The sequence below is a fragment of the Drosophila gunungcola genome (assembly GCF_025200985.1).
Source record: "Drosophila gunungcola strain Sukarami chromosome X unlocalized genomic scaffold, Dgunungcola_SK_2 000021F, whole genome shotgun sequence".
In the NCBI taxonomy this organism is placed as follows: Eukaryota; Metazoa; Arthropoda; class Insecta; order Diptera; family Drosophilidae; genus Drosophila; species Drosophila gunungcola.
The window spans coordinates 74,740-94,223 of record NW_026453184.1 but is presented as its reverse complement, the minus strand read 5'-3'; the positions used below and the strand labels follow the sequence as shown (position 1 = coordinate 94,223).

Below are 19,484 nucleotides of genomic sequence, written 5' to 3'. Positions count from 1 at the left end.
TTTAATTAATGAGATTTTCAAGACAAGATTTATTACCATAATTTGAAACATAAAATATTAGACAACAGTACGTAATGCCCGGACCCAAAAAATATTATGACAAAAGGGAAAACAAGAATATTTGTAATATATACGTTGCAACCAATTGCTGGTTGTATGTCCTGAAATGTTCACAAGATCCCAGTCTTTAAATGCTCGACTGTCGAACTCTCTCCACTTTCCATTGAGTGTGCATTTTGTATTCACAAGATAAGCTAATACATTGCGAAAAGAAGGAAAATGGTGGAAATCGCTATTCGGAGCAAATTGTCTGCCATCGGCGGTGAGGAAAATGCAGGTGCCAAACAGTCTAGTGATCCGGCAACCATGTGGTACACGCAACCTTGGAAAGTTGACCAGCCGCAGGCTCTCAGGTAGAAAATAAGATATCGTGCCATGCCCAAATTCCTCTTCAGATCCAACAACTCGTTCTGCAGTGCCATATCGATCTGACTTTGGCGCAGCTGCTCGTTGTATTTCCTAGATAAAAAAAAGGGAAGCATGTCAATAAGAACCAGGTATTAAATATAAATTTATCAAAAAACTCTCCTTCAAATGAACGCTTCTTTTAACATTATTTTACTTTAGTTTGCTTTAAACAACATACCCTATAACCTATCTATAACCCAAAATTTACTCTATATTAGAGATAAGCGGTGGATATTGAAGCGGGGACCTCCCATTAGCAATATAAATGTAGTACTGCCCCCAACTTTAATTAACTGATGGACAAACTTACATTTCAAGCTTGGCCAGTTCCTCTTCGCAAAGTTTCAGGCTTTCGTAGGCGGTGTCCAGTTGCTCCTGTTTTATGCCAAGCGCTACCGACATCTTGTCATTCTGCAGCATGAAATGATCCTTAATAGTTAGAAGCTCATCCTCCAACTGGGCATTCTGGCGCTCCAGTTCGAGTGCTCGCCTCTGTTGATTGGCCAATTCTTTGGCTCCTTCGCGATAATTTGCCATTTCCCGGAACATTTCGGTCCGATAGGTGTCCAGCATTTCAGAAAAATATTCGCATTCCAGCGATTTGGAGGCCAGGTCACTGTGCAAAGCCGTTTCCCGCTTCCTCAACTCTTTCAGTTCCTTCTCCAATTCGCTGCAATTTTCCATAGTTACGCGAACGCGATTGATAGCCCGCGCAAGCCGAGTGGTAAGCTGTTCACCACGACTCTGCTCGAAGCGAATCATTTGGTTCCGGGTGAACAGCTCGGCTTGAGTGCGAGCGGCCTACGGGGATAAATGGGTGTCAGAAAAATAAAATAACAAATTACCGAAAATAACAAAAAGGAAAACAAAGTACTGTGGCAATATTTTTTAAAGACTTAAACAGACTATTTAACTTAAATTTAAAAGGGTTTAAGAACTCTGTTTAACTCACATCTTCTTGGTAACTGCGAACTAGAGTGTCAAGGTCGCAAACCTCAGCCTTTCGTCGGCGCCAAAGCCTAGCGAGCATTATATTGAAGAACCTAGTGGCTAGTAGGCGGGTTTCCGCATCCATTTGCTGTTCGAGAACGGCCAGAGCTGCCTGTTTGTCTGCCACCTGCACTGCCACATGGGTGTTCTCCTGGGTTTCCGGATCACTATCGTAGGGATTCAAGATGGGATTACGAATATGGTTCCTATCTATGCCGCCACTTGTTCCCCTAGCCAATGGCAGTGGTCTCCCATCCGAGCCGGAGGATATAAGATTGGATCTGTTGATGGGAGGGACCACCTCTGAATTTCTTCTGGGGGAAAGTGGGGCTCCCAATCGGTCGAAGATGCGATGCAGCTCACCTATTGATTAGAAAAGTTTAACATGTCATGTCGATCTAAACATCGTTTCGATAATGTCATAAAAAATATTTATTTTCAACAAAATATCTAAATAACCGATATAGTATAGTAAAAATTTTAATCCATAGCGTTAAAATAAAATAAGTACTTCTTAAAGAGTTTGATAGAGGGAAAAGACCCCCCTCAAAACATTCTGCATACGCCACTGTGACTTTTGATGGTCTGTGGATGGTGGCTCTGTGGGAACAAAAGTCCACCATCCATCCAAAATCTCAGCCGTTTCGCTTGGATTGGCTCTGTGGGACTGGGCTTTAAGCTAAAATTTATATATTTCAAAATATAGACATATCAGAAGTGAATAGCGATGTACACAATTAAAAAGCAATATTAATATTAAAGAATTTGAAATATCAATGTGATATTGATATTATGTTCATCCCCCAACACTCACCAATACCGTCCTGCAACTGACGCTCCACAATTCCCCACGAAGAACTCATCCCCAGATTGGATATATCCATTTGCTGAAACTCACGACAATCAAACGCGCCAACCTGCGGCTTTTGATCCTTGGATGTCGACATGGCGTCCTTGTCTGAATCAAGTTTTAACAATATGCTCCCTAGCAATAATGCAGTGTTCAATGTTTTCTGGCTTTTAAAGACTAAAAATGACCAAAATATGGAGTGTTGTGTGGAGAGCCGATCTGGAACTGATTTAAACTTTACTTTGATGTCCGTGTGTGCATGTTATTGGCACTGATTGACAGCCCCCTCACAGCAGTCTACTATGTATTGTTGAAAACTCATTTAAAAGGTCTTACAAATAAAGTTGTATGATATTAAAAAAGTATTCTTCAAAAGACTTAAAATATTTAATACACTTTTTAATTTAAAAATCCATCCAGAAATGAATATTTCTGTTTAACTTAGTTTAAGGTTGATTAAAGCAAGTTAATATGGTTGTTTTACCAGAATTTCACCAATTTTAAGTTTGAACTGTAATCGGGGTGGGTAAATGCTAAATGCAACTGTTTTAGGTCTCTTTAACCTCGTTTGGCTTCATTTAATGGCCCGCCTTCAACTCATTTCCTCATTTATTTCCTCACCACTTTGTGTCTATGTAGTCGAAATATCAAACGAGAAAATTAAATTATTGACTCACTGACGACGTTGTCGTTCCTGGTTTTTTCTCCGCTCGTTCAGTTTCTGTTTCTGTTTCTGTTTTGGGGTTTTGGTTTAGGTTTTCCTTTCTTTTTTATTGCCTACGCGCACCGCACGCCATTTTGACAGTTTGAACGCTTTGCAAATAAACTGTAAGGAGGCATGGCGTTGACAGCATGGACGTCGCGATGCCTGACGCTCCACTGCAAGAAAAAATTACCCATAAATTGGCATGGTTTTCTGAGAGCTTTAAAATTCACATTTAAGAATCTTGGCCATGGAAGCAATCTTAAAATGCGAAATCTTAAGCTTGATTTCGTTTTAAAAACAGTATTTAAAAGCTCAAAAGGAGCGTTGTTCTGACAAAGAAACGGAATCAAACCTAAGTAAAAATTTTATAGTCTTTGGGGTTTTGTAAATCAACAACTTAATTTTACACAAATTTAAAAATCGAAATCTACCGATTTGTGTGCCACGATAATTCAGACTTCTACTTAAAAATATTATATTAAAATGACAAAGATTTTTCTGGGTGTGTTGATAAATGTGTGATATCAGCGAAGTGGGGGGCACAAAAAGTATGTACAGACTGCAAATGCTCAGGGAATGTAGTTACATGTAGTGGGTAACTTTTTTTTTTTTTTTTTTTTTTGGACGGGCAATTACCTGGCATACAAACGGCGGCGGATCCATGGCAGAGGAGATTAGATACGACCCAGGGACACTCGCCACCTCAGAGTCAGACTATATAGACTATATGTTCTGCACTTTGCAATTTTTGGTTTTGCAAGGATAAAATGTCCTAGATGGCTGGGGAATATCACAAGTATCTGTGCATAAGTGAACGAATTTTGTGTGTGACATCTGCAAACTGTGAACCAAATTCACTTACTTTTGATCAATAAATTTTTTTTAATTTGTTATAATGAATAATATAATGAATTCCAAGAAAATTGAAAGGATATAATTTCATTGTTGTTTTCGCTATTCAAGAGAATAGACGAAATGGTAATCAGGAATGCTTTAAAATATTATTAAGCTTATACTTACTTCTTTAAAAATATGTTTGAGTCTTTTTGGTTGACCTATTTGCTTTATGTTGTTTAAAAATCCGTGAAGCTAAATACATTTCTAATAGCTCTAATCCAATTCGCATATCTTCCCCTAATTAAGGCTTTTAGTTCATGTTAAGCTTGTTGCTATATCCAGGCTTCAATACACACTCAAGTGCATATCGTAATTACTACTCACCGTGTTTATCCGAGATATACAAGTAGTACTTGAACCGAGAGTATCTCTAGGTAGTCGAAAGCCAACCAGAAGTATCTTTCGCTTTCGATTTGATCAAAGATTGCCGCCACAATAAGGAGGCTAGCACATAAATTCAACAATCCCAAGCCCCAAGGCACCAGCTCGGCAAATCGTGGGTGGTGGGGAAATGAGGAATTTTCTGGGAAATCAACGAAAATCGAATCAGGCCCAAAACACACACACAGACACACAGGCTGAGAAACGTGAACAATTTTATTAAAGCAGCCGTGTTGCGTAAAAGCCAAAAGGTTTTCCCCACTCCGCTGCTTTTACTCGATTGACCAACTGACGAAATGACAGGAAGTCTGAATGACCTACTGAGAAATGGCCAGCGAAGTACCTTAGATATTATTTAAAGGGGCACTTCATTTAAGTAACTATTAACTTGCCTACGCACCATATTAAATTTGAATTTAGGAAATAAATTTTAACAATATGGATATTAAATTATGTTTAGCTTTTACGTTTAATCATTTTGTTAAATCTGATTGGTGTTGTTAAATGTTTTTCCTTATGTCTGAAATCTCTTAATACAAACATAAGGGTGTTAAACTTTATTTTATATCTGGAAAAAATAATATTGAAAATTATGTAAAATATGGAACTTATGTGACATAATTTATATTCACAAAAATAAATAGCAGTAATACAAAATTTCAAAACGCCATAACTAACGTTCACTTTTCTTTTTTTTATCTTAAAAACTAAGTAACTTTATATTTACAATATAAATAAAGTAAATCAAGAGGTATTTTGGTAAAAGTACCTCTTCGCATGTCTGAAAAGTTGGCATAGTTTTAATTAAAATATCATTAGGCCAGCGGAATGAATGTTTTTTAGCCTTGGCAACGCAGTAAGCAAAAAACCAAGGGAGTGGATCAAAATGTGTGAGTAATAAAGAAGGTGGGCAAAGTAAAAAGCGAGTGAAAGAGGAAGTAGGTTGACTGCAAACATCACCAAACTAATTATGAACAAGTCGAGCAGCAGCAGCAGCAGCAGCAGCAGCATAAAGTCAAGTATCTTTTGCATATGAAAGCAGTTGGGAAATTGGAACGCCAGTGGAAAACCCCATTTTCCTCCAACTCACAGCCCTCTATTCACCATTGATTAAAAGTTTTCATAAAAGTCAACACAGGAGCTCTGGTTTTTGACCAGACCAAAATGCAATTTGCAGTGAAAAGAGTCACAAAAGTTTCGCTGAATTATTCAGCGATTCAAGATGAATTTTTCAACTGTGGAAACATTTTTTGAATGTCCAGATAAACCGGAAATATGTACACACAACAAAACCTTATAAACAATTTAGAGAAATTCATATTTTTACTAATTTTCAAATGTGAAATGAAGGTAAAACAAACTGAGACATTTTTAGTTTTTTATTTAATTACTAATAAACATGTTAGAAATATTTTGTTTTTTACGAACATTGTTTGTAATTAATGTTTGTTTTAAATTTTCTTTGTGTATTTAACCAAAAATCCTGTGTGGGCGTGGCCCTCACCCTCTCCTGCCGTCCCCGTATTTTTGTGTATGCCGTAAAGCTGGAGAGCTTATCCCAGAACGTAGCCGCCCATCCCCATTCGGAATTTGCCTCTTTATAACGGCCTCCTGCCCTTTTTGCAATTTCGCTGCTCATTTGCCAGCTTTTTTATTTGCATAGCCGTCGTCGTCATCGCTGTTTGCTGCTGCTGCTTTTTCGTTACCTTTACCTTCGCCTCACCTGGGCTGCTGTATTTTATTTTATTTGCATTTGTTTGTAAATGATTAACAAAGAGGTTAATGTGCACAGCGAGCGAGATAAACAGCGAACAGGGAACGCCAGCTGAGTTTCAGCCGCTTCTTCTTTTCGTCTTCTTTATTTCTTGTTTGGATTTGCCACGGCAAGGGCAAGGCAATGGGTGGTTTTTAGGGGGTGGCAAAAGGGTGGTTGGTTCAGACAGCTGAAGCAGAAAACGTACAGCGTACACCAAAGGCAAAAACATGGCCCCAAGATTAATACATTGCAATTGGCAACCGAAAGGGAAACAAATTTAGAAACTTATATTTAAGATAAATTTGAAAATATTTAAATTTAAAAACTAATGCTAAATAAATAAATAAAATAAATTATATCTTATTTCACAAAGCCAAAGTTATTTTATTTTAATATATATCAAAAAGGTTTAAGACTAAATACAGTAAAATAATATTGTTTAAACTTATCATCTTTATGCAGTGTAAATATATCAAATTATACATTTTGTTAAGATTATTTGTTTTCCTTAAAAGAGCATGTTCTTAGGATAAATTTTTAATATATTAGTTTAATTTTTAATATATTTTAATATTTAAATGAAAAGAGTATGCAACTGACAGAATATTATTTCAAACTTGTGCCGAGAAATGGAAATTTAGTTCATTAGGCACCGGCGTTGCATGTCTGTGTGAGTGTCCTTTTTTTTTTTTTTTGTATGTAGTATCTAAGTGGGAAGTGGGTGGCAACATTTAGAGATGCAACTGGGATGACCTTCAGTTACACACACAAAAACCATTACACTCGCGCTCGTGTGGGTGCTCTGGTCGCTCGTCTTTTCTTTTCTTTTCTTTTATTTTGTTTGATTTGGAAAATTAAGGCCAAAACTGCAGCAGCTGAGGGACTTGAAACACATGGTTAGTTGTATTCGGATGTGTACACAAGCATCCTACCAACTATTCACATTTTAATATATGTATTTTCTTTATTTTCTCTTTGCAGTTCTCGCAAAAACTTCGACCTTAACTTTAAACTCAATGTAGCGGTAAGTTTTATACTTTTATTAAAATTAAAGTAATTTTTAAGTAGAGTAAACAATTTAAAAAAATTTTAACTTTCAAAAACCCACTCGGATATATTAAGATTAAGTTAAATAGCAAGTTTGTAAAAATAAAAATAATTTAAAGTAACAAAACAAAAATTATTTAAGGTTAAAAACCCCAAAGAAGGCAATCAATCAAAGATTAAAAGGTGTTAAAACTTATATTTGCTGCATGTTTTTACAAACTTTATTTCCAAATAGTTTTCCTCCAGCCAAAAATTCTAAATGTTTTTCAAAAATTGATTATGGCGGGCAATCGGAATCGTACTTTTAAAGTTTTAGGTTATTCTTACTACTCTTTTTGTTTCTTGGTCGCAGCTTTTCTTTCGCAAAAAACCCGCCTCAACTTTTGAGCTTGGTGAAAAGTTTGTTTTGGTTTTTATTATTTTATTATTATTTGAGTTGGTTCGTTGGCTCCGTTGGTTTATGTATATTTCATATGCCATGAATGGCACACACGCACATTGACACACACAAAGATACACAAAAACACAGGAACACACACGCACACAGATATGGATACGGATACACACGCATACAATGGGGCAAAAGTTTTGTCATGGATTCAAGTCGGCACGCCTCAATGTATGCAACACACTTGTGGCTCATGTTGTATTAATATAATCACTTTGGGAATTTCCCCCGACTTACCGAAAACACGGTGCAAAATTCATAGTTTGTAAAATAGAAAAACTTAAAAAGTAGTTTGTGCTTTGTTTTATCTGGGTTTTCAATATTATCGACTATTTAACAAAGCAAAATGTTTCCATTTCATTTTTTTCGTCAATCTATTTTTTTGTTTTAATATATATATTTTTTTTGTTATCAAAATTTGTTGTGCATTTAATAATATGAAAGTTACATTTCAATAAATGTTGGCAAATTACACTTTTTTTATATATATAATTTTGTATATAGCATAATGTTTGATTGCTCATCTTTCTGGTAGTTCAAAAAACCCAAATTTAGAAAATAACCAAAGCTAAATTTGTGGCGAAATAAAAATATTTACAGCAGAGATTTTTGAAAAGTGGGGTATTTGTGAACATTTATGTTGCATTTGGTAAACTAACGTGGTCCAATGCTTGTTGAAATAATCATAAACAAATATAAATATTTACCTATTGCAAAAGCATGGTGCTAAACACTTTATTAACGGATTGATTTCCGTTTCAAAATAAATTTCTCTCAGTGAAAAGCAGAAGCAACAACACGAGCATGTTAAATGGATATTAAACTATGACTACGTCGACTGCGGTGCCCCTGTACCTTTTTTTTATTTTTATTTTTTGGGGTTCTGGTTCTGTACAATTTATCCCCTTGGTTCTACCAAAACTTACCCATTATGTTTCAGTTGATGTTGGCTACCGAGTCCGCATCCCTGATTATGACAGTTATATGTCGTGCGGCTGGTTTGGTGAGTCAGTTTCAGCTTCGGTTTACGGGGGCGAATGAGTAATCTGCAGTTGAAGCTCCCTCAACCTCAGGAAAACCAGCAAAAACAGGTTAAACCAAATTAAATGACCCGCCAAAATGCAAATGGCGTAAATGATTCGGTTGCGGTTGTTAGTTCATTGGGTTGGTTCTATGATTTTTGGTGATTACACGAAGTATCTGGGCATAAGTACAATATTAGTTGTGGATTTCTCTAAAAGAGTATTTAATCATTCAAAATTTTCAAAATGTAAAAAATATATATAGTCAGTTAATCTTTTCTGTCAGTTGATTTTGTTATGAGTGCAGTATTAATGATTGAGGTTTAAATAACTTATAGTTACATTAATAGTTTCGATAACTTATCTATCATTTTCAATCGATGAATTGCCATCTCAGTTAATAGAGAATGACTTGTGCAGAGTATTTGGAAAATGATATTAGCGCAAAAGTTTTCTAATCTTACTTTTGCCTTTTTCGGTCTATGGCAAAAGTGCCCCTCCTTTTTCCATCACTTTTGCAGCCTTAGTTTTTGGGCCTTTGTTTTAGCGTCGTTTTCCTTTTGTCATAATTTGGGCATGTTAATTTGCCGGGCTTATGGCTTTTGAGTGGCGTGCCGTGCGTATCCTTGTCGACCCTCAACCGCTGTCCTTTCCCCTCCTCCTCCGACCATTTCCCTTTCCACCCCACCCATTTTCCTCAGTGCTTTCCATGGCCAGAAATAACATACTCATACACAAACACACACACACACACAGACAGATGGATGGGTGGCCATCAAAAAGTGTAGCATACAGTTTTGCGTCGCTTATGTAATGCAATGCTCGAGCATCTGACGTTGTCTGCCTTGACTTTCATGCGTGCGTAAGTGTGTGAGCAGTGAAAGAGATGGAGGGAAAGCAGGAGAAAGTGAAGGAAATACAGATTAAGAGAAAGAGAGACAGAGACAGAGTCAGAGCGAGATAGTGTTTGGAATGGACCTGGCTACGTACGTGCACATACATTAAACGTCCGCCTAATGTTGGCGTCATTAGCCGCGCCACCAACAAAAACGCCCCCTTTCCCTTGACCTACGCCCACTCTTCCACTCCCACTACCTCTCCCTCACACTTTCACCTCCATCCCAAACTTTTTCACCATTATCATGCCTTGAGCATGACTCTCCTTGTGACTGAATTCTCGCCAGTCTATATTTTGCACTGAGCAATAGGTTTTATTTTGAAAACTAAACTATCAGATGATATAGTTTTGGCTTTTGATTATTATACACTAAACAATTTAAGATTTATCTAAAAATAGTTTATAGATTTTTCGATTAAATTGTTTAAGGAATATTCTTAAAGAGCTTCGGGTTTGAAATCAACAAAATAATAATGATGAAATGTGCTTTTAGCTTTGTTTTGATTTAAATCTTACTGAGATAAAAACAACTAAATAAAAACTATGTGTATAAACTAGTAAAAATGAATTTCAAATTATTTTAAAATAATTTGAGGTTCTAAGAAGTTTTTTTTTTTTTGATGGCGGATGGATGGTTGTTAGCCAAATGGTTAGTTGGCTGGACCTGTGCGGCTTCCGGCACCTACACCACCGTCCAGAAATCACCCAAAAACCACCCACTCGTAATGCTGATGACATTGGTGGCAGACTGCACTCAAAATAGCGAAACTCAGGGCAATCTTGCGCAGGCGGCGCATCTCATCAGACCAGGAATGTGGAATATAAACCCATGAGATCGGTCCTTTTTGGGAGGAGGTGAAATGAGGACAAGAAGAGAATAATGGCGTCACTTCCACAGACACCCTCACACACACATACACTCTGGCCAGGAAAGTCACACACACACAAATACACACACACATCCAAACACCACCATTTTGTTGACTAATGATTTACAAAATATCCTGCTGAGCTGCCGTCACATGCATGGCGCACAAGTCAGGAGGACACTTCTCCTTTTACACTTGGAAAAAAAAACCCCTCAGTTCTTTGAACTTTTTTTACGAGCTAATAATGTTAATAATAACAAATTTCTATTTGTTACAAAATCACATGATTTTCAATATTTCAAGATTAATCAAATGGTTATATAATTCTTACTCTCAGTTTTATCGTCAAAAATTATTTTACTTGACTTTGAAAATGTAACAATCTATTATTTTTTTGTAGAAGTATGTTCAATATTTTATTTCCATACAAAATGTCTAAAAAAATATTTAAAGAATTTTTTTATATTAATAACAACAAAAATTATTTATATAAAGCTTTGTAATTTATATGTTAAAAGATTCACGTTTACTGAATTATAATGCTGAAAATAATTTTTGATGGTTTTAAAACTAATGCTCAAAAAATTTTTTTAAGTATTCAAAATGTTGTTAGGAAAGTAAAATAAAAAATTGTTTGGTTCTCTTGAAAAATATAAAATCATGCCATATTCAATTTTTTCGAGAATGTCGTTTTATGGACTTTTTTTTTCGCAGTGTTTGAGCATTTGTAGCCTTTCGCTTTTTTGTTTTTTATCCCTCGATTGGATGACAATTACGAACAAGGCATTAGAATTCAACGTCTAATCGGAATGGATCAATGTCAACAGCCCCATCTCGTGGCTTCTTCACTCTTTTGCCTTGGTCTTCAATTAGAGAATCAAGAAGCAAGTGCTATCGAAAATCATATCTCTGGGCGGGTTTTTCTGGGGATTCGGGGGATCTGGCGGGGCGGTGAGTCTTTAAGATCCGGAGATGAGGATGACGATGCCAACGATGTGTCTATGGCCGGCACATGAATGTGTAACCATGTCTAGCACATTATTTACACAATACGCCCAAGTTAATTGGTGCCGGGGCCATCACCATCTCCACTAAGCCTCTCGCACATCAGACATATTTGTGTGCTGTTTATAAATGGATACAGGATTCCACGAGGACTCTGACAGACAGGCATATAGACAAACAGACAGACAGACGGACGGACGGACGGACGGAAAGACAGACAGAGGGATATAGACTGGGCTTTCGAGGACCTCCTGTCCCGCTTCGTCCCGTCAAAGTGTGCGCAATTAATTATTTGTCATTGGTTTCCCGCCAGTTTGTCTCTTCATATCCCCCACTGAATGTCGTTTCGAGGAGCAAATTATCGTATCGGTTAAGAGCTTTGCGTTATTTAGAATGGGTTATAGCAGGTGGACTCCGATTTTTAACATATAATTTATAATTCTATTGGATTTATTTAAATCTTTTAATCCAATCTATTGATTCCGGCTGCTTTTGTCATCCACAAATATATATCGAGCAAAGGGTCATTGAACTGGGAATGTCGATATATTAATTTGGCAGAAGTAAGTTCTTCGTCATTTGAGCATTTCAAATTGATGATTGCTTTGTTGTACGCTTTGTGCAAACTTTTTTTTCCACTCAGTTTTTTGTATTTTTGTACATACCTATATTTTTTTTGTTTTGCCAATGAACAAAGCTAACACCATTGTGCTGGCTATTAAGGGGGAGGCAGAGAGGCTTGGCATTCATTTTCAACTTAATATTGACCAAGCCAAAATATTTGGATGCTTTTTCAGCTTTTTTTTTTTATTGTTTGCCGTTGGTCTCCCCTTTCAATTTTCCCCACTCTTCTCGGTTTTTCCGACTATTCCCACTGAAAGTTCGTTGTCCTGCTGAAAGGAAAAATCAGATGACGGAAAAAAAAGTCGTCTGAAAATCCCTTCCAATTTTCCCCTGAATTTATGTTACAGTTATGGTTTTGTTTTGGTTTTCAGTGTTGATGGAGCTGAAAATGGTTTCCGGGTCGCTCATTAACTCCGTAATTCATCATATTTACCTATTTTCGGGCGTCGCGCTTTTATTTTTTTCTTCACCAGATTTTTCAGCTGGAAAAACTAAGCAGCAAAGTAATGAACAATTTTAAGTCGACTTGTTTACTTAAATAAGAGCCTTATCTGAATTGTTGTATGATATAAACTACATTCGACATCTGCCAAATTTAGTTCGTATCTTTAAAATATATATATATACTTATAAAAGGCGGAGTAATAATAGGTTTTTATTTATATTATTTTTGTAAGTCTATAAAATAATTTTTCCTCCTGTACTTTTTTCAACTTTTTGTATATGTTATGATTTCCAATTAAATTCACGCAATTTGATCTTCAATATTTTCACCCATGCGAGTGTAATTCGATGCGTTTAACCTTTTCGATAGTCGCCTTGGCAATCGTTTCATTTGCCACCCAATAAGCTGGCGAATAGGTAAAAATAAATTAACAATAACAGACTGCGAAACAATAGCACCACCATCACTTCATCAAATCAATAAACAAAATGCGTAATCTATGAGCTAGAACCATCGAACCATGTGCGTCTATCTATATTTCGATTTATATACACCACATCGGCTATAAACGGGCGAATTAAATTAAAATTTTTATTGGCTCCGATGGCAGTGATTTTGGTTTTCAGTTTTTGGCTTAAGCCTTTTGATTACATTATAGCAAATAATCTTTCATTCAAATCTGATTGATATTCCCAGCTGCAATTTAGGATCTCTGACCTTCCGTCGTTGTGTATTCTCATAAAAGAAAATCAAATGAATTTACGACCTTGAAAAGTGGATTTAAAAAGTATTAACTGGCAAATGAATGACTGGGAAAACAAAAAATATTTATAGAAATACAAAGTTGTACACACATGTCACAAATCCCGCACTCAAATAGTTAAAACTTTACCCTTCAGGTAAAGTTCAATCGTAAAAAACCAATAACAAATCATAAGTTTTTCCCACCAGATGTCTGGTATCCCATATACTACTGTCCATAGCATTCCGACAATATTGTTAAGTATTTATAAGTTTTCACCGTTTGGTAAATGACAACCTTGAACTTGAATTGAAATTTAAGAAATACTAATCCTTTGATGCTATAAATGTCTTCGAATACTCAAATATGCATGAGAGTGCAAGATTTTAATGACAGATTTTATTATTTTTTGATAAGCTTGATATTTTTAATTTAAATGGCATTCCAATAATTGTGTATATCTTTAAATAATTATGGGATATTTATTCCTTGAAAGAATGGATAATTTTGCCCACAACCTTCAACTTGCCGCATATGGATATTTAAATTATGTACTATAATTTCTCAGTGCTTTCAATACATAAAACTGAACCTTTAAGTATATATATAGTGCTGGTACTTTAAATACACAAAATAAGCAACAGGGAAAGGGTGGATGAAATCAGAAAAGCAAATGCAGATGCCCTCTGACCCCCCAACACAAAACTTTTCCACCCACCCCCGCCCACTTTTTGCCGTCTGCGGGTAATTAACGCACATTAATATTTCGGCATTAACAACCTTCGATGCTTTTGTTTGCCTTTGACAGCCCCAACGGAAAATCAAAAAACCACCCATCGCCCCCAAAATGCTGTTAGATAAATATTTGCCATAAAAATAATTGTTGTTATTATTGTTTTTTGCGTTCGCTTGGCTTTGGGCGCTCCGAAAATGTTCATAAACCTCAAATGCGCATACTTTCGGCTTTTATTGTTTATAAACAAATAACAGACAGCCAATAAATAAATCAAATTAATTTCGATTCCACTAAAACGTGATAATACTGTGCAAATACTGGAGTGAAGATGGGTCACACTAAATGCGAGAGAGGGCAGCGATTTTGCAGAATGCGGATATTGGTGAAAAAATTATAAGAAGATAAATAAAGTTTTTTAATAGAATACTAAATCAAAAATGAAGTTATTAACGATAAAGTAGTCTAATAAATCGATATAATATTGTACAGATTTGGATAATAGTTATTTCCTATATCGATACGACATCGAAATATCGATAAATCCAAATTAAACCCTAATCGATAGCTTTGCTGAACCTGATCATTTAAGATCTGTTTTTTTCCTGAATGCAGTGATGATGCTGTGATGGCCTCGCAACCAATGTAAATAAATCCAGACACACACACACACCACACCACAACCAGTCAGGAAAAAAACAAAATCAAGCGAATTGTATGCGAAAATAAATCATTATGTAATTACGATGCGCACATATACATATACACGCAGCTAGAAATTGACTAACTAAACAAAATGACCGCACGTGTAACTGGAAATGTGTTTACGATACCAATATACATATGCATATATAGTGTACCCTATCCCATATTCCCCCCATATCTTTTAAATGATGCGTGGGCCACCGCCCGCCTGGAATGCCATTCAAATGACAGACTATAAATAGGCATTCAAACAAACAAGTGACTGCAATCGAATTCCCAGAACAATATTTCTGGGGAGAAGACCAGCAGCAGAAATCTCAAAAAGGGGATAGAAAAGAAGAGTCAGAAGCAGAAATTGGACGCAAATGTCAAAGTTGCAATGTCCAAAGCTCGGCATTCATTAAAAACAAGCTTATGCTCATGTTTGAAGCATCAAATTAACAATTAGAAGTGGCATAGCATTCTAAAATTGGTTTTAAATATTAAATCCCAACCATATAAATCATTGACATTATACATTTTCAATATCCAATTGCAATTTGCATACAAAATTATTTTATGTTTGTGAATATATTTAGCGCAATTAACTTATTACATGTTGAATTATATCAAGCTCTTTAAATTTAAAAAGGACTACTACATTCAAAGCTGTAAATTTAATATAGTACATATATTTTTCGTTATTATAATTATGTATATAAAATTAATTAATTTCCGGGTTAAATGCTTTTGAAACTAGGACTACGATTTATTTAATTCGCGGATCTTTTAAACTATAAAGATTTGGTGGGTTTTCTTTTTGCGCTTGTAAATTGACTATCCATTTGTGAGCCTCATTGGTCATGGACTTGATAAATGTTAAGTTCTCCCTGATCTTTTCGGTCCGTTCTTTAAAGGCGTTCAATTGTTTCCGACACTCAAGGACTTCAGCTTCCATTGCAGAATACTTTTGCTTTTCTGCCAACAAACGTGTTTGCACCTTTTGAACAAGATATTTGTGAAATTTCGGAGCTATTTGGGCCTCTGCGGTATTTTCATTATTTTGTTTATTAACATTGGCATTACTGTCTTTTCTTAATCCCTCTTTCTCTTCATTTGTTTTTTTTAGGAACTGCTTTACCAATTTTCGAACTCTAATTGTAATAACGGGCCAATCGTTTTCCAAAATCCTACTTTCGTTGCTCATTTTTAAAGAAATTTAATTATTATATATGTAATTGATGTACAAATTTTGAATTTTTGGGACAACTATAGAAAAGAATGCTTGTTTTTCAAAACAACTACCTCGAAAAATAAGAAGACTATTAGGAGAAATCGTACTTTGAAACCAACAAAATGGTAAATTTCAAGGTAGTGTGCTTTGCAATTGAAACCAAATGACATTGCCACTAATATTAAATGACTTAATCCAATCCGAACAGTAACAGTACGTATTTAGCACACCTGCCTAATAGGTTCTAATTTCCCAGTTTTCCAGTCATCCAAGTATCCAGGTATCCAGCACACACTCCCACTAATCGCTCAATTGTCACCGGACTGACGAGTGATCGATCCCTCGACTGTTTGTAATTGCCGGGAAAGGGGGAGTTTCATTTTGTTTCGTTGTGACTCGATTCGATTCGATTCGATTTCATTCGGTTCGGTTTCCCCTGGTCGATGGTCGAACTTGGGAGCAGGATGCTATACTCTGGCAATGATTATTTGATTATGCGACAGCAACTAAGCTGATTACGTATACATAATGCAATACAACTACCTCTTACCAACTAGGATGCACTCAACAACACACGGCTAATCAAAGAGGGTGTGCTTAGGGGTCGTAACACTGGAAGAAAATTCACTGTAAGTAGAAAACAATTTCAAAGTTTTTTTTATTTTATAAAAAATGCATCAAAATGGCCGAAAAATTGAAATGTTAAGTTTTGAATGACAATCGATTTGGAATTTTTTAACAAGTTCAACTTGATATGGCATGGCAATATTTGAATTGTTGTCAATTAAAAATCGGAATATTTTATACAACTTGACAAATGAGAATGCCAATCGACTGCAAATGTTATAACAAATTCAACAATGGAGGAAATTTCAACTTTTGTTCATTTTTTTCAGGGTTTTAATCAAATTGAAACTAGGGCTGATTTTTTTTTTTAACTCGGATAATTTGTTTTTTGGCCAATTTTCTATCTTCACTTCATAATAACAATGATATTTATTATGATTTAATTACTTGCAAACTAATGTAAACAATTGTTTAGATGGTATAAATATCAAAATCTCTAAATGCCTCAGGGCAAACGATATGGTGGTGCATTTTTCTCTCAGTGCAGGGTACGTAGCAGACTGTCGATTGCAAAATGGTTCTGGTGTCGGATGTCGCAATGGCGTCACTGTTTGTCCATTCAGGTGAAGGTTGTCTGTCCGTCGCCTGCAAGGGATGCACCACACACCACCCACACAACGTCCCTCCCCGCCCCTGTCCCACTTTTCCACTCAGTTAATTAGTGCAATTGGAGTAGCTGGTCGTAAATACGCTGCACTTCATGGATTGGCCCAAATTTATGGCATTGACACGTTTCGATTTTGCCAACAGCAGGTGCATTTTTTTCCAGGGATTTCCAACCCATTCTGATAACGTTAGTGTTAAAAGCGAATTAATTGGTTGGATGGATTAAAAGTAAATGTCCTTGGTTTCTTGTTCTACCTAGTGAGTTGGACGTTCGAAAATTGTTTACAATGTCACGCTAGCAGAAAAGTAATTTAAGCAATGCACTTAAGACCGTGTAATAAAAAAGTAGAATGCAATAAAAGACTTATATTTTTAAAATAAATGCCTTAGTTTACTAAATGGAATTAAATATATTTCATTAAAAATTGTACATCAACTATAACTTGTAATAAGTTGGAGTAAACGGTCGGTTAGTTTTAAGCTTCGACTATTTTTAAGCAAGCCCCAAAGAAAAAGCGCGTTGGACATGGAGAAAATAATATATTTTAATGGTTTTTGTTCCCTACACAGTGTTTAGAAAATAGCCTCCTCATCACAAATTTCCACTAACGCAATGAGCTAGTTATATATGGGGCGAATACGTAATGTGCAGTAAAAGTAGTAAATAAAAGTCCCTTTTGCCTGGGCATCGGAGGATGAATGAGCAACGAATACTAACGACGTTGACAATAAAGCTTACAAATTGAATAAACAGAAGTATATGCATAAATATTATTTGCATTCTCACAGAAAAGAGGAAAGCGTGATGGGTGGGAGAAAAAAAAAAGGGCAAATTCCCGAGAGCGTTCTCACAATTCATTTGATGTTATTACCGCAGATATTATCCACTTAAATTGAAAGACAGGGACGCAAGGGTTACGAGGGTTGTGCAATGTCAATGCAACTGTCTGTCTGTCTCATTCTCCTTCACTCGTCCCTTCACTCTCCCCCATACAATTTTTTTTTTTGTATATGTGTAATTAATGCGCTTAAAAAGAATTAAAATGAAATTATGCTCGCAGCTTACAACTAAAGCTTGCAGTCAGGACAAAAGGGTGAAAAACTGAAGCGTGGGTGGGATAAATACAAAAGTATATATGGCAGGAAATGGGACAATATGACGATGGGCAAAAGAGATAGACAGAGGGGCATCGAAAAGAGACGGAAGCACAAGCCAAAGGCCATCAAACATGAAGAACAAAACTGTAACGAAAACAAGAAGGGAAAAAAACGAAACGGGAAAAATGAAAACAAACTTGTTTTTTCCAATGCAGTCATCAACGCAGGCAGCTAGAGAAAAGTTGTTTTTTTTTTTTTTTTTTTGGAAAAACCAAAAGCGGCGTGCACGGAATTACAACTTTTCGATGGAAACTTTTCTGATGGAAAACTTCTCGGCTGCTGTTGGCATTTTCCATCAGCCGTGAGTTTTCCGGTGGATGGAAAATTCATCCAGAAGCCGCCAGCCGGGAGCCCAAAATCAGATGAACTCTTCCCGCTAAAAACAGAGATACACGAAGACGACGAGTTTAGTATATGATAAGGCATCGCAAAAGTTTTGGCCTCTGTCGCTGACAATTGCCCTGCCACTTGGCTGCTCCAAATTTGAAACTTGATATCACTTTTGTTCTATCCCGATACCGCCATATAAGTTTGATTCTCATTTTCCATTATTTTAGCTAAAACTATTAACAAAATTATACAGTTAAGTCATAAGCATAATTTAACTTAGAGAAAATACATACTTCTTGACATTAATATAACTAAAAGTACATTTACTCTGATATCAATAAATATTAAAGATAATATTGTAGATAACATTTTGGCTAGATCGACTCTCAGCTGATCAAGAATGTCGGGACTGAAAATATATTACCATCAGTAAGGGTATAAAAAGTATAAAATGTTATTTTATTTATATATTTATTTATAAATATTATTCAAAAATTTTCGATAATAAACTTATTGCAAGTTGATAGCCAAAATCGAACTATAAAATTACGCTTGAATTAGAAAATGCTGGCCTCTGACCCATTTAATATTTAAATGTTTCTTCGTGATTAACTGAGTGTGTAATTTACTTTTTTAATGACGGCTCTTTTATAGCCTTGGATCCATTATTCCTGACCCACAAAAATTAACCCGATTTCCGCTATCGAGGGCTTATCTATCCGGCTATCTAGGCCATACCGCATGTCCTGCGGTTCCTTTGACATCGCTGCCTGCCTATGTATGCGGCTAAGTGAAAGTAAATCAATTCGATTAAAAGCTCATCAAATATAATTGTGCATGGCAATCGATAAAATGTCTATTAGACCTGCTCACTTAGTCACAGGCAGCTCAATTCCCATGCCCAATTGGCATTGCCATTCCTTCTTCTGGCCACTTTGTGTGTGTCTCCATAAACATAAGCGAA

General features: G+C 35.9%; 2 protein-coding genes across 7 annotated transcripts in view; one reads left to right on the top strand and one right to left on the bottom strand.

Moving 5' to 3' along the window:
- LOC128260355 (1-phosphatidylinositol 4,5-bisphosphate phosphodiesterase) overlaps nt 1-19,484 on the top strand; it is a 50,273-nt gene that overhangs the window by 4,745 nt on the left and 26,044 nt on the right. For all 5 annotated transcript variants that reach the window (XR_008268132.1, XM_052993293.1, XM_052993296.1 and 2 more), the window contains exon 2: nt 7,030-7,072. The gene's annotated coding sequence lies outside the window, so the exon portion shown is untranslated. The remainder of the gene's footprint in view (nt 1-7,029; nt 7,073-19,484) is intronic.
- Nucleotides 53-2,597, bottom strand: LOC128260358 (uncharacterized). 2 transcript variants are annotated; one of them, XM_052993302.1, is made up of 5 exons: nt 2,273-2,597; nt 1,752-1,821; nt 1,421-1,712; nt 779-1,269; nt 53-519 (listed from the first exon to the last, which is right to left on the bottom strand). In XM_052993302.1, exons 1-5 carry the CDS (start codon nt 2,403-2,405, stop codon nt 255-257), a joined length of 1,251 nt encoding a protein of 416 aa, XP_052849262.1. In that variant the 5' UTR covers nt 2,406-2,597; the 3' UTR covers nt 53-254. The 2 variants fall into 2 exon arrangements, with proteins under 2 accessions (XP_052849262.1, XP_052849261.1); XM_052993301.1 differs by having other exon boundaries at nt 1,421-1,821.

Coding starts and splice junctions, on each gene's coding strand:
- LOC128260358 (XM_052993301.1), bottom strand. CDS start 2,405: ATGTCGACATCCAAGGATCAAAAGCCGCAGGTTGGCGCGTTTGATTGT. Junction 1,822..2,272: donor TCAGTTGCAGGACGGTATTG/GTGAGTGTTGGG, acceptor TCTAATCAATAG/GTGAGCTGCATCGCATCTTC. Junction 1,270..1,420: donor TTCGCAGTTACCAAGAAGAT/GTGAGTTAAACA, acceptor TTATCCCCGTAG/GCCGCTCGCACTCAAGCCGA.